Source organism: Anthonomus grandis, chromosome 8 (genome assembly GCF_022605725.1).
Source record: "Anthonomus grandis grandis chromosome 8, icAntGran1.3, whole genome shotgun sequence".
NCBI lineage: Eukaryota > Metazoa > Arthropoda > Insecta > Coleoptera > Curculionidae > Anthonomus > Anthonomus grandis.
The window spans coordinates 22,782,540-22,798,034 of NC_065553.1; the positions used below are offsets into that span (position 1 = coordinate 22,782,540).

Consider the following 15,495-nt stretch of genomic DNA (forward strand, 5'->3'; position numbering starts at 1 on the left):
GAGGTTTGGCAGCGTTGCTGCTTCCCATTAAAGTTTGGTTTCCATTTGGCGGATGACGGAGCGTCATAAATCAGGCAGAGCGACGTAAGAGGAAAATTGGAATTTCGTAGCCCCGTTGGGAAAATTTTGTTAGTTTTCCATGTTTTAGTATTCGAGCAGAATCATTTTGCTGTGGTATTGCGGAATTTCTATTTTGATAGAGTGAGTCTCCGCGTAGTTTGCACCAAGAGGCAGGGTCAGATCGTGTCGAAGAGAGAGAGTGACAAGTTCACTGCCAGTGTCACCTGTCACTGTCTGGTCAGTTGTCAGTTCCTTGTCCAGCATATAGCCATCCCGTTATCAGAAAGAACAGTCCACATTTTGTGGTTTTAAGGAAAATTTAAGTTCATCTTGCCGGTAATTCGGTTGAATGGAAAAATATTCCTCCCAAGTTTTGGGGTTTAATTTGATGAACGTCTAGTGAGAAGTTGTAGCCGAGAGGATTTCGGATTGACCTGATTTTGGATTTGGTCGGCTGCTCCTACACCATTTATGGGATTTTGAAATTTTCTAATCACAAAACGAGACTCTAGGCCTCGCTCACCACCTTAGGTATGTAGCAACATGTTGGTAATTGCCATAGAATTGATTGTGTGTTTATTTTACTGATTTTTTTTGTCCTCTATTTTAGAGACCTCTCCTTTTTCTCATTCTCTCCTCTATTCTCTGGTCTCTTCCTATTCTCTGGTTTCTTCTGGTCATCCCAACACTGTTGGCAACCGGCTGAAGTGAGCCTCAATACAGCCTGGACTGAGCATTGTACTGTGGCTCTGCGATTTTGGATTGGAACTTGCCTGAAATCGACTTGCCCATATGGTCGTTACCCTGGTTGTAGCTGACTGGTTCCAGAGCTGTCGAGTTAAGCTACCTTAGCCAAAATACACAAAAGATTAGAGGACACGCAAGTTTTTGCACATTTTATTTTATTTTTCTCTTATTAAACGGTTTGATTTAGGGTTGGGGGTTGATTTATTAATTTGAATTTTATGGGTTTATTTTCTTTTATGTAAAACCAAAAAGTTAAGGGGTTCTTGGACTTAACATTAACCTGAGGGTTTCCATTTGAGTCGAGCATCGACATAATTGATTTTGACATTGAGCCTGGATCACCTTGTAAGGGATCGGCTATTTGCTACAAATAACATATTTAGTCATAGTGTTGATTGTTGGTTAATAGGTTTTATTGCACCAACATACCATTAATAGGCTTTCAAATTCAAACCTTACTATTTAAAAGTTTTATTTAGATTAATGTGACTTGACTAGAGTTTGTAAAAGGTATTTAGGGCCAGTGAGGTATTGTGAATTAGGCTCAAAACATATACTTCTTGTAAACAACACGTGATCACGTTTTGGATTTTCCCCTTGAACAGTAGTTCAGTGCGGATTTGTTTTTTTTTCCTTACTAATTCCTCGCCTTAAGCATACCTCAAGTAACTCTTAATTCTTTTATCAATTTTTTTATTTACTTAAAATTACTACAGTTTTACATTTTGAATAATTATCTAAATTTAAATATCAGTGGAATTTAATTTTTTTATATAAATAGAAGTGACTATGTTAATTCTTGGATGATTATATCAATCCGGTGGACCTATGGATTGTTATTTGAGTTTTTCCCAAATTATTTTCAGCTTTTAGGATCTAGGTACAAGCATAAATATAGGTCATCATTTTCTTGATTAAGGGGGGCTTATATTACCATCATAATATATCAGGGTTTGGTGTAAAATATTTAAATCAAGTGGCGCTCTTATTAAAATTTCTCCCACTACCTTCTCCACTGTCTAAAAGCTGGCGGCCACCAAATCTCTGAATCTTTTAAAACAAAATTTTTTTGTGGTTGGACAGTAGGTATGACTCACACGGGTTGGAAATAAATTGGTTTGAACCGAGTTACGCGCTACAATATTTTTTTAAGTTTAAAATTTAAAAAGTGCCTATTAGTAAAAAAAGAATTTCAACCTAGAAAATGCCTTCCGCCACTGCTCTACATGCTCGCTAAATCGTAGTTGAATCAACACAAACACCCAAATTCCGAGCGAGATCGACAAATTGCAGCTTAGTATTGTGTATGATGTCCATGTTTGATTTTACCAGCTCAACCCCACTTTTATTTACAAAGGCCATTAAGTTCAATTTTTTTAATTTAAATTTAAGTTATGTTCATGAGATAACTCGCATATTAGTTTGAGCTCGTTATTTAAAGCGTCAGAGGCCTCAGCATGTGAATCAGGTTTAAAAAATATATACAATTGAGCATCATCAGCGTAGGCCATTTTTGATGACATTTTTTAAAGGACGTTAGAATATAGGAAGTGTAAATTATAAAAAGTAATGGCACCAATATCAAACCCTGTGGTACACAAGATAAAATATGGAGTTTTTCAGAAAATTTATCCTTATAGCAAATCTTTTGATATCTCTCAGATAAATATGAGCGAATCAAAGAAGCTGACTCTTCCAAAAACCCGAAGTATTTAAGCTTGAATACTAAAAGACAATGGTTGATCGTATCAATGAGTAATCAAGGAGTGCAAGTACTGCGACGTTGCCCTGCTCTGTTCTTTCAAAAATACCATTGGTTACTTTAGCAAGAGCTGTAGCTATACTAAGCCCACCCCTAAATCCACACTGAGTATTCGGTAATAGTTTGTTATTCAAAAAATAATGGCGAATTTGTATATACAGAACTTTATCAAAAATTTTAGGCGCTGTCGGCAAAATACTTATGATACGCATGTCAGAGAAATCATTAGGATCAGCAACCTTAGTAAGAGGAATTCCAAAAGGGCTCTTCCATGCAAGAGGAAAGTAACTGTTTTCAAAACAACAAGTTATTACTACAGAACCTAAGCATTCTAAGAGAAATATCATCATCACTTATACAATCTTTTTTCAGCTTGTGCAAAATTGTATTAACTTCCTTAGAGTCTGTTAGCTTGAAGGAGAATTTATTAGTTGCATTAAAAAGATTAGAATTATAAAAATTTATTTTATTATTACAATTGTTATTTACAATTTGAAAAAATTGCGAAAAAATAAGTGTTAATAGCATCAGAATTAGAAAGGTGATGGGGTAAATCCTTTTTTGTTGAATCCGAAGTATGGATATTTAAATTGCGGAGTGTAGGCTATGTTTTATGACTATTATTTTGGGAAGCAATAAAATGGAAATAATTTTGCTTCTTCCCTTTATTTATAGTAACTGTTAGATTTCTCAGGATCATTAAGCCTTTTAGAAGCTTTATACCTTTGTAAAGCTCTCTTTTTATCTTTAATCAACATTCTCAGATTAGGTGTAAGCCATTCAGCTTTTGGTTTGGTGATACTACGAGTTTCTTTAAGAGCATGTTTATTAAATAGTTTGATAATCAGGTTTTTTAAAATATTAATTTTATTATCTATATTACTTGTATTGATTATGGAATGCCAATCTAGTGATTGAAGATCATTAAGAAAAAATTGATAATGGAATGTATTAAAACAACGTTAGCGTAATAATTTTGGTAATATTTTTATCTTGGGAACATCTATTTCACAAAATGTTACCCGATGATCAGAAATTAAATCGGCGTTTAAGGTACCGTAAGATTTTAAATCTAGTGATTTAGAAATAAATATTGGATCTACCAAGCTACACGAGGTGGCTGTAATTCTTGTTGGTTCAGGTTTCCAAGCACGTCAAAACTGGATTTGGAATGTTAAAAAAGTTAATGTTAAAATCATTAAGACATATAATGTTATCAAAGTGAGAGCAAAGATATGACATAACGCTATCAATGTCAGACACAAATGACATTGTATTTGATTTAGGCGGTCGGTAGTAAATACCCATACAATACGAAATGTTGCGTACTTTTAAACTGATAAACGAATACTCAAAAATATCACTTTCCGGAAAGTTAAAATTAATTTTACGACATGGAAAAGTATTTTTAATATAAGCCAAAACTCCTCCTTCTCTACCCTGTGTTCTATCTACCCTTAGTATTTTAAAGCCAGGTATATTAAATAATGCAGAGTTAGTATTCTGTGTTAACCATGATTCTGTGACAAAAACGACATCATAATCATTTTGTTGAATTAGAAAACAAAGCTGATTAAAGCCGGTAAATATGGACCTGATATTTATGTGTGCAATTTTTATTGCTAGTTAAACATATTTTTCATTTTAAACATTGAACAATAACTATTTCGCTGCAATCAACCTACCGCCACTACACCAAAAGATTGCTTAATTTTTTTTCTTGTCATCGGACAATCGTCTTATATATTTTAGTCGACGTTTTGATCCCTACAAGATCATCCTCAGGACTCAAAAACTAAAATTAAATCATACATGCTGGCATAGTACCAAAGGTTAGATTGCCGCATTAAGGCTCAATTAAAAGTAAATTTTCTTCAGTTTAAAGAAAAATATATTAGTTTTACATCTTATAAGCTTCCTATAGAATGGAATGATCTAAGAAGTTTATCATTTCATTATCCCAAATCCGTTAATGGTTAATCCAAAAATATCAAGTCCTGAAGCAGAAACCATTAAATACCGGGTGGTGCGTCGCCGAGCGGAACATAGGAAAACCCATGTAAATTTTAAGGGGGTCAATTATTGGCTTCCCTGTACATTTTATAGAAAAAATTTATGATAACTTTTTGAAGAGACCAATCTGGCAAACCCTCGTGCAAAGTTTCAAAAAATGTTAATAAGCAAATCTTGAATTAAATCAATTAAATGTAATTGCAAAATTACTAAATTTTCCGTTCAGGTAAAACCAAACGGGCACCACGTTGTCACTGACGTGAGGAAAACGTGAGGAAAAGTGTCGATAAATCAGTGACAGTCGATATTTGAAAACAAGTATGAATTATTCAATCGATGAAAAAATAGATATAAATGTTTAATATAACTTCATCGTTATATTAAATAAAAGTTTAAATAAAAAAAGTAATGTTAACGTGTCTTACTTTGAATGTATGGTTGTGAGATTGATAAAACGAAAAAAAAAACATTTCTTGTATTCGGCTGTAAGTCAGATTTGACAAAGCCTTATAACAAATTGTTTACTGGCGGCTGGTGTCTGGTTTTACCTGAACCGAAAATTTGGTAATTTTGCAATTACATTTAAATTCAAGATTCGCTTATTAAAATTTTTTGAAACTTTAAACGAGGGTTTGCCAGATTGGTCTCTTTAAAAAGTTATCTTACATTTTATCTGTAAAATGTACAGGGAAGCCAATAATTGACCCCCTTAAAATTTACATGGGATTTCCTATGTTCCGCTCGGCGACGCACCACCCGGTATATCGGAAAGTACCAAAAGTAAGTACCGAAATACTTATTCATATATTAAACACCTGGTGGTAATCTACTATTCATTAATACAATCTCAACTTACTTACGGAATAACCACCTGGGGAGGAGTTAGAGATTCTCATGTTAAACCGCTAAACATCATACAGAAATGGCTACTCAAAATAATATTTGAAAAAAATAAATTGTTTCCAACTAATTTATTATTATTTACCAAACTAAATTATTCGACATAAGACAATTATATCATACAATATTTTGCTTATTTTTAATTAGTTATATATATTATTTTAATTAGTTAATATATGAATACCACTGTCAAATTCTTGCCTAGATTTTGGACCCCATTGACTGTGCATGAAAATTAGATTAAATCTCAAAAGCATTTTTGCCACAACTCAGTATCAATAAATAATATTTAGAAGCATTTAATATTAAATTGTGATCCTGTGAAAAGTTATCGATACTTTTTTACGGGAGGCCCGTAGATATAGTGTGCTAACTTGATTTTTAGTTCATAATTCCTTAGTATGTAATTTATTATCAAATTATAAGGAAGTTTTGCTAATAACATTTCGTCATTTACAGTATCGTAGACTCTATTAAAATCTAACAATTCAAGACATGTTAGTTCTTTTTTTCTGATTTCATTAAGAAGGTTTACCAAACTGGTACTATAATAGGTTGCAGTACTAAAATTCTCTTTAAAACGCGCCTTTTTTCTGATACTGTCAATAAATGTCGATATAGTTAAGGAGTTTTAATAAAAAATAGGCTCTTTTCATGACAAGATTAACATGTTCCCTATACCTTAGTTATGTGTTGACCATAAGACCTAAGTTTTTAGCACAGAGTTAAGCTGAAACAACATCCTTATGAATCGTTAAATTCATCCTCCTGATAAACTCCGATTTGTTTTTACCCGAGTACAGCACTGCTGATTTATTAGGACTTTCACTTAAATTACGTTTTTTAAAAGTCCACTAAACGTTTCAGATCATTTTCAATAATTTGTTTTGCAAGAATCCAATATTGAGGAAAAAAAGGAATAGGATACTAATTTGTGTGGCATCAACATATTGATCTGAATTACAACTATATAAAGCTCTAATAATATTACATTTGTAAATTTAAAAAATAATAGAAGATCACAAGGATCTAATGGATCCTTGTGGGACCTCATTTTTAATTATACTTTATTCTGATTGCGTTAATGATATTGAAACCTTGCAGCTAAACCATTTTCTATCACACGTATTGATTTTTCGTATAATCCTATGTAAGAACCAATGGTTTTTACTAGCTACTAGCTTATGATTGATTGTACAGAAAGCCTTGGAGTAATCTAAAAGGACTTAATTTTCCAGCATCATTCTCTCTCAAGATATCGTCCGTGCTAGCAAGGGCAGAGGCGCAGGCATATCTTTGTTTAAATCCCAATTGAAGTTTTGGTAACATTTTAAAGGCATCTAAGCCAATTTAGTAAGAATTTTCATTTTAATCAAGACTTACATTGAATACAGGGGTTTTTCCGATAGTAGAACAGCAAAAGCACGCAAAAACACTCCAACCCCAACCTCTAGCTGTTTAGATCTACCGATTTTTACAGAAGAATTTAAAGTTAGGAATGTAAAATTGATCCAGTTATATATTATTATCTTCCTAAGTTTTTAAAAAGCACAAAATATTATCGAGCTATAAACCAAACTCTGAAAATCTTAAAACCTTGTTGCTAAAGAACGCACATTTAAAATTTTTCATTTGCTATACAAATTTAGGTTTCTGACCCTAGTATAATGGTATGATATGAGTGATATTCTACGTTTCTTACCTCTAGGTCCTCCTGCAGAATCGGTAGGTGCCAAAAATCCCCCATTTCCATCCTCGGAGCTGCCGTATCCCGCACTACCAAAGGAACTTCCAGAGTGCCGAAATTCATGTGGTACCGCTGGAGGTGCGACTTTCTTTGCAGTGGCTGCCGGCTTAGGCGGCCTTGACATGCCGCCCACTAGAAAAAAAAACTGTCAATTATACTCCATATAAAAAGACTGAAAAATGATAGACAGGCAATATAAACATGTATCGCATCATTCATCATCATCTACACGTGTACATCGATCAAGAGGGCAAGATATAGACGTATGCACCGTTGCATGCCACTGGCATACATGGTGCCAACGAAAATTTAAAAAAGAAACAAACTTACTTACGCCTTTCATCGGATATATTAATATTCATTTTATTCAATTCAAAAGGCAACACTTTTCGAAGGGAATGCCACACCTCGATCTTGACGGTTGTGTGTGTGTGGTCATTTATCATTTTTGGACGGCTTTTATGGACCTGAATTGGGTACCAAAGGGAATTAATATAAAATCATTTATCTCCTATCAGATAACGTTGATTTTCTAGGGCAAAAAAGGGGATTTACATGTTATATTTGATGTTAGGCAGCCATATTGAAACGCTTAAGACTAGGTACTACTCTTTGATAAACCATTTTACTAGATTTAATTTATCAGATATTTTCTTATTTCAATTATTATTATTTTCTCTTTTTTTCCTCTCACGCATTTTAGATGCGGATTATAAATTATGTCGGTGATGTATTGTAACGAAATTGGAAGCACCGAAAAATTATCTGAGTTTTCGGTCATTCTGGAATGACACAAGTAACACACCGGCCAACGTCTCGAAGACAATAATAAATATAAATATTAAATAAATAATTTCATTAATTTCCATAAAATTTACAAAGAAACCCAATAAACTTATAAAGCTACGGTAAAAAAATAAATGAAGTGTGAAGTCCTACAGGTTTCATATTATATGAAATGTGCGTAGGTGTACCTCCTTAAACTTAATAAGACCTAATTTGAAGCATATTTCACCATGTATTATTTTTGTTACGTTGTTGTGCCTTATGGTGTATTCGCTTGTAGCCATTTTCTTACATCCACTTCGGTGTTCCATGTTCTCATACCCCTCACTACATATACAGAAACTTATATCAGTGATTTTTTTACCCTTAACAATATATTTGAGGTAGGACTTTATCGGGATAACTTGATCTTGTACCGCGCATAAGTATCCTTCAGCCTCTAAAAGGATGTTGCTTGATGTTAGCCATTTACATATGGCTAAATGTTCACACCAAAGCTGTATGCTACAATGGGGATAGCATTTTTACATGTTACTTTTTGACATGATCTACTCTAATTCCTGGAGCGTGGACGAATCCTAGTTATCATCTTTCTGCATAGCATCAACAGTTTTACCTCCCGACATCTGGATGAGCTGGTGACTTTTTTTTTAAGAGCTTTTGTAAAACAAATCTATTTTTAATTTTAGATGTTGAGTTTCTACACCTCCTTTGCCTCCTGCCAATTGGTAAATGACATTTTTTGCAAAAAAAGTTTCATATCTTCATGTAATAAATCATTATCCAAATGAAATATTCATTTAATATTCTTGGTTATCTAGTTGCTTGATTTTTTAAAGTCAAATTTCTTGTAAACTATGATTTTAATGATTTTATGTTAATTTAAACCCTTTAAAGTCTTAGGGAGTTTGGGGAACTTTGATAGAAGCTTTTTCCTATTATTTAGCCCGTTAGGAATAACCGCTACTTCGGTTATTTCTAGAGGATTTGTTTCCGCAAAAATGGAACCAATTGTTTTTCACTGCATCTTGTTTCATCATTTTCCTCTCAGCTTCCCACCGTTTAATCCTCTCCCTCCTCCTTTGCATTTCCAGTTCCAGTTTCTTTAGCTCCTCTTCCTTATCCAAGTTTAATAAGGTGGCCAGCAACATTCATATTTCCGGATTTCAAACCTAATTTCTATAATTTTCACGCTCCTTCCATCCTGCTTAAGTCCACAATGAATGAGAATTCCATGACCAAGATTTTTAGTCCTTAAAGATTCACGCTTACTTTTCTATCATCATATACAGAATAATATTAACAATTTATTAACATAACCTATGCTCATGTTCAGCAAAATCGTCCATAGAAATGTCATAATGTGTATGTCCGATATTCATTCTATAAGCCTCTGGTTCAACAATGGATTTATATTAACCCGTCTTCGCGATGTCTTCATAATTTTTATGTCAAAGCACCGAAAACTCGTCAAACATTTGTATCTTCGTGGTTTTCTAACGAAGAGAGCAAGACATTTCACCTGTCATTGAACATTGGGTTCATTTTTCAATTCATTTGAGACATTAGAAGTTACCGATACGTTCCAGACTTTTTGAAATTTATTTCAGGTATTTTCCTGGAATTTGAAGTAATTTCAGTTAAGTCAGTCAATATTTTAAAAAAAAATTAACGCCTTTTTTCAAATTACGACAGAAGTATTTTAATTTTTTAAAAGAAGAAGGTTCGCTTCTCCTGCTCTGATAGTGTCAAGTTTATAGGGATACTTCAATTTCCGAGAAGAATTATTCTAAACTTGTTTTAATCCGACTCGAAGGACTAATAGAGGTTAAGTTGCAAAAGCCTCTTTTACATATTTTAATTTTTGAGAAAGAGATTTGCTCCTCCTTTTCACTTCAATTTCACAAGCAGACTTCAATTTCAGAAAAGACATTTTTTTTAAATTAGACTCAAAGGATCAACAGAAGGTAGAGTTATAAACATTTTTTCCATACTTCAATGAATCTATTTTAATCTTAGACAAGATTTGCTCGTCCTGCTCCCTTAGTTCCTAGTTTACAAACAGGCTTCAATTTCCCAAAAAAAAATTCTTATTTTTTTTTCAATTTCAACAAAATATGACTCAGATGACCAACAGAGTATCAAGTTACTTAAACAACGGTTTTTCTATATTTTAATGGAAATATTTCAACTTTTGAGAAGAACAAAATTTGCTTCACCTGGTCTTCTAGTATCTAGTTTACAAGAAGACTTCAATTACCGAGACAAATCCGACTCAAAGGGCCAAAAATGAGTCAAGTTTTCAAAATTGTTTTGAAATATTTCAATGAAATAATTATCATTTATTAAGAGAATTTGCTTTTTCTGCTCTCCTAGTTTCCAATTTACAAGCAGACATCCAGAGAGTCAGGTTTCAAAAGCTTTTTTCCAATTTTCAATTAACATATATAAGGACCAACAGAGGGTCAAGTTTCAAAATTTCAATTTTTGAGAAGAAAAGGTTTACTCCTGCTGCTCTTTTATTTACCTGTTTACAAGAAGTTACTTTAACTTGCCAGATGAATTATTTTTATTTTTTCTAATCCTATTCGAAGGACCAAGGAGGCCAGATTGCAAATGCTTTTTTTGCATATCTCAACGGAAATATATAAATGCAGGAAAAACTGTTGATGCTACAAAAATGTTTTATAAGAGTTTTCTTGTCACCAATAATAAGTGAGACAATTATTGGAAAAATGAATTTTTAGTCTTCCCCTTTTTATCTCTTTCTTAGGTAACAAAGTAAACTCATCCTTATCAAAGCAAGTGCTGATTCTAGACCTCAAGAATATATTGAGATAAAATCCAATAGAGCGATTTTAGGCAGTAGTGATAAAAACACCATAATAAAAACTAAATGCATTTTAAAATCCCTATTAAAGGGCGCCATTACCAAAACGATTACACATCTGAAAAGAATTTAATTATTAAGGCTGTCTTGTGTAATTTAAAAATACCCCCGGTGCTTAAATCCATATAAAAGGCGTCATTAAACCTGGTATCTAGCCTATCTCGCTATATATTGAGTCATTATTTTAACCAATAAGGTTTCTTTATACGATTTTAAAACAGTGTCGTACCCTTAGCAAGTTGACCCCGGTAAGGTAAAATTACATATTTAATATTAAAAGTTAAGGGGGTAATTATTATACTCACTGTAATCTAAGAGTGGCTCTTGAGCAATTTTCAAACAAAAAAAAAAAGTTTTAAAAGCCGTCGGTTTTAATTCAAAAGAGAGCATTAATTATGCAAATTGAGCCCTCGAGATTTTATGGTCTTTTGAATGTTAAATCACTCTTTATTTTAATTATCGTTTTACTCTCCGGGACGGTTATTGAGTACAGGAAGTCACGCCAATACACGCGAGTGCTGATTAAAATTAAACAAACGCGCCGATTTAGAAATTAAGGACAGTTCAATACAGAACAATTTAAATATTAAATATTTTAAAAATTCGTTAATTAGGGAATTACATAAGAGGACCACTCTTAGCTGAGATACCCAGTAATATCTCCGGGTTGAATCTTTAAAGCAATAAAGGCTTTTTGCAAGTTTGAATCCTTGGATGTTTAGTAAGTTTCTTAAGGAAACTTGAGTTTGCTTAAGAAACTTGAAATTTCCTTGAAAAACTTGAAAACTTTAAGAGAAACTTGAAACTTGAATTTTCTATAATGTTGGTTGTAAAGAAAATATCATGCGATCAATAGCAATGAAGATATTACATAAAATGTCCAGGATATGCATCACAATATTGGCTCTTTTGGGTAGTGGTGTCCGAGGAAAATGTTTGTTCTTGATGCGGTGAGCACTCACTTCAAAGTTCGATATCTATAAAACTCATTGTAACATTCTCGTAAAATAAAAAGCATTATATTCATAAGAATATTGTGAAGAAATGTTCTTAATACTTTAAACTAATTCGATTAAAAGTTTTTAAAATATTGGCTTTTTTGGGTCGTGGTGGTCAAGGAGAGTATTTCTTCTTCAAGGTGAGGATTCACTTCAGAGTTCGATATTTCTAAAAATTGTTGATTAAGTATTTGAAATACTAGGCTTAATGTGTAGTGGTGTTCTTGAAGTATATTTGATCTTTAAGGAGGGCACTCACTTCAAAGTTTGATATTTAAAAAAGTAGAAACTGAAATATTCTCATAAAACAAAAAGCATAACATTCAGAAGAGTATTCTTAACAAATGATCTTTATAGTTTAAACTAATCTGATTAAAAGTTGGAAAGAGGAGATTGTTTGTTCCTCAAGATGAGCACTCACTTCAAAGTCCGATTTCTAAAAAATTCGCTGGAATATTCGCATAAAATAAAAAGTATTAGATTCATAGGAGTATTTTCAACAAATGATCTTAATTAGCAAATTTATTTGATTATAAATTTTTGATATATTGGCCTTAAGGCAAAACATGACATCATTTGATTAAAGTTTTATTAAACTTACTGTGATTTTAAGTTTATTTTATTTTATTTTATATAGTGTGGACCTAAAGTATGATCAATTATCGTTGTAAGTTTGGAAAAGGCTTGAGGACTCAATTATGACATCCTATTACATTTTTACATTATTAGGTTACATGGGAAAAAGTGCTCAGTGAAAAATGGACTTCAATAAGTAAGTTATATTGTTCGTATTTGCAGTAAAAAAATTTATCCATATTGAGATTACCTAGATGATTATTCCAGACATTTACAGTACATCAAATGCCTGGAAGAAGCTTAAAAGATACCTAAAAGAATTAAGCCAAGGATTCAAACTAACTAAAAAGCCCTTAAAACCTCCAAACACTTGAAAAATGCTTAAGAGTACTTAAATAAGTATTTCAGGCACTCAAATGCTTGTAAGCAATCCAAAATTAATAATGCGTAGACGAAATTTAGTAATGAATTACTCCAGTCACTTAGAACATTCCCGTTTTTTTTCTGTTATTCACCTTCAGTATAGCAAAATATTATCATTTTTAAAATAGGGCAGATTACTGACAGATTTGCCCATTGGTTGATATGAGTGTTTAAAACATGTACATTAATTGAAGTGTACCTTAGAGATCTTCTTCTTGAGTAACCTTCGTTGAGTAACCTACAACAGGTACTGGTGTTCGAGGAGAATATTTGATCTTCATAGTGAGCACTCACTTTAAAATCCGATATCTAAAAAACTCGCTGGAATATTATCATAAAACAAAAAGCATAGTATTCACAGGAGCATTCTGAACAAATGCCTTTAATAATTTAAACTAATTTGATATAAAATTTTTGACTCTTTTGGGTAGTAGTGCTTGAGGGAAATGTTTGTTCTTCAAGGTGAACACTCACTTCAAAGTTCGATGTATAAACAATTTTAAAAAATATGATAGTAGGTATTAAACAATTACTGTTGTTATATTTTACGAATTTGCTAGTCATAATTAACAGCTGATTTGTCAAATCCTTTAGGATCATTAACAAATAATACCAATGCAGTATCATCAGCGAATTTCAACTCTTTTGCAAGTAGACTGGCATATTTAACATTTGTGTCCTAAATTTTGAGTAACTTCTCGTGAAACCCATCACAACAGCTTTAAAATATGTTTTCGTCCACATCTTTTGGAAATCTACGAATGTTGTAACAACACACTTGCTTTGTTCTATTTAAGACTCAGGATATTCCAGTAGATCTGTTGTTCATTTTAATAAGGTTGCTATGCCTCGAAAATTCATGCATAAACTTGATTTTGTTTAAACCAATTTCTAAAGTTTTTTTTTGCTAAAGGACCTACATCATCATTTATTATCATTGGATCTACACCTGGAGATCAGATACTCTTTGAATGTCTTAATAATAATAATAATAACAATAAGTTTATTCAAGCATAAATACAAAAGTTACATAAAATAAGAAAGCAATGAAACTCAGTGGAAACTCTATGTATCTTAAACCTATAACGGAAAATGAATTAATTCAATTAATAAGCACTCTTAAGACTAATGCAGCATCCGGGGCTGACGAAATACCTGCACTATTTTTGAAAAAGTATCATAAATACCTTAATAAACCAATTCTACATCTTGTAAATTTAGTATTTGAGACTGGTATTTTTCCCTCAATTTTCACTATATCCATGTCCACCATCACCATATCCACTATAACATGCCACTATATCCCCCTTGAATAAAAAAATTATTACTAATTATAGACCCATAGCTTTAACCAGTAATCTTTCAAAAATTATAGAGAAATGCATGAAACTTAGACATAACGAGTTTTTAGAGAAAAATGATTTTTTGTCACAATTTCAATTTGGATTTAAACAAAATAAAAGTACAGAAGATGCGGTGAATTGTATTACAGAACAGATAGGAAAGTGTTGACGACTGTGACGAGAGGTGCATGGCAATATTTCTGAACCTCAGCAAAGCATTCGACACTGTGACACATGATATTCTGCTAAAAAAAAGTGCAAAATATTGGGATTCGAGGGATCCCTTACAGCCTGTTTGAAAGTTATATTAACCAAAGAACACAAAGCACCAAAATAAATGGATGTGTCAGTTTGCCTAGGTTGGTAGAATATGGCGTGCCACAGAGAACTGTCCTTGGACCGGTATTGTTCTCTATATATGTGAGTGAGTTGTTGCGGTTGTTACCTAATGTCGGCATGGTGTGTTTTGCAAATGATACCACAATAATGATTAAGGAAAAGTCTTGGAAGGATGTAAAGACTGTTGCGGAGTCTTCCATGAAAAAAATCAAAAGTTGGCTTGGTTTAAATTATTTAAAACTAAACTCAGAAAAGTCAAGCTTTTTATGCTTCTCAGAAGCATAAAAAGACTTTAGATTCAAGAACATCTAGCACATTAAAAGAGATCACATTACACGAAAACGACTGTAGCATAACTGAATGTTCTTGCACCCAGCAAATAAAAAGGCAGACCAAGGTTAAATATTTAGGTGTTATTTTGGATGAAAATCTAAAGTGGAACCACCATGTTGAGTATATTTCCACTCGAGTTGGGGAAACTTTATAAATTTCGTCAATTAAGACAATTTATGCAAAAAAAGACCCTTACGACAATTTATCAAGCTCTGGTTGTATCAATTATAATTTATTGCATAACAGCATGGGGAGGAACAAGTAAGACCATCCTGAAACCTCTTATGATTACCCAAAAATATGTTCTGAAGGTAATGTTTAACAAACCAAAATTGTATTCCTCGGATATTTTATTTAGAGAAGCTAGATTGTTGCAAGTAAATCAAATTTACTTGAAAGCAGTGGTTAGGCTTCTGTGTAAGAATCCACACTACTTGCATTTCATATCTCACAATCAGAACACTAGACAAGCTTTAAATAAGAATGTTACTATCCCAAAGACCACAAAAACTAAATGTCAAAAAACTTTAACATATACCTCAGCCAAAATTTATAATCAACTTCCCGTAGAACAGAAA

At 32.6% G+C, this 15,495-nt stretch overlaps 1 protein-coding gene across 9 annotated transcripts in view; it reads right to left on the reverse strand.

The window, feature by feature from the left end:
• The window catches only part of LOC126739372 (caskin-1), a 576,780-nt gene that overhangs the window by 72,488 nt on the left and 488,797 nt on the right, over window positions 1-15,495 (reverse strand). For all 9 annotated transcript variants that reach the window (XM_050445028.1, XM_050445027.1, XM_050445026.1 and 6 more), the window contains one exon: window positions 7,185-7,361. In XM_050445028.1, the coding sequence (XP_050300985.1) occupies window positions 7,185-7,353 (169 nt within the window). In that variant the 5' untranslated portion in view covers window positions 7,354-7,361. The remainder of the gene's footprint in view (window positions 1-7,184; window positions 7,362-15,495) is intronic.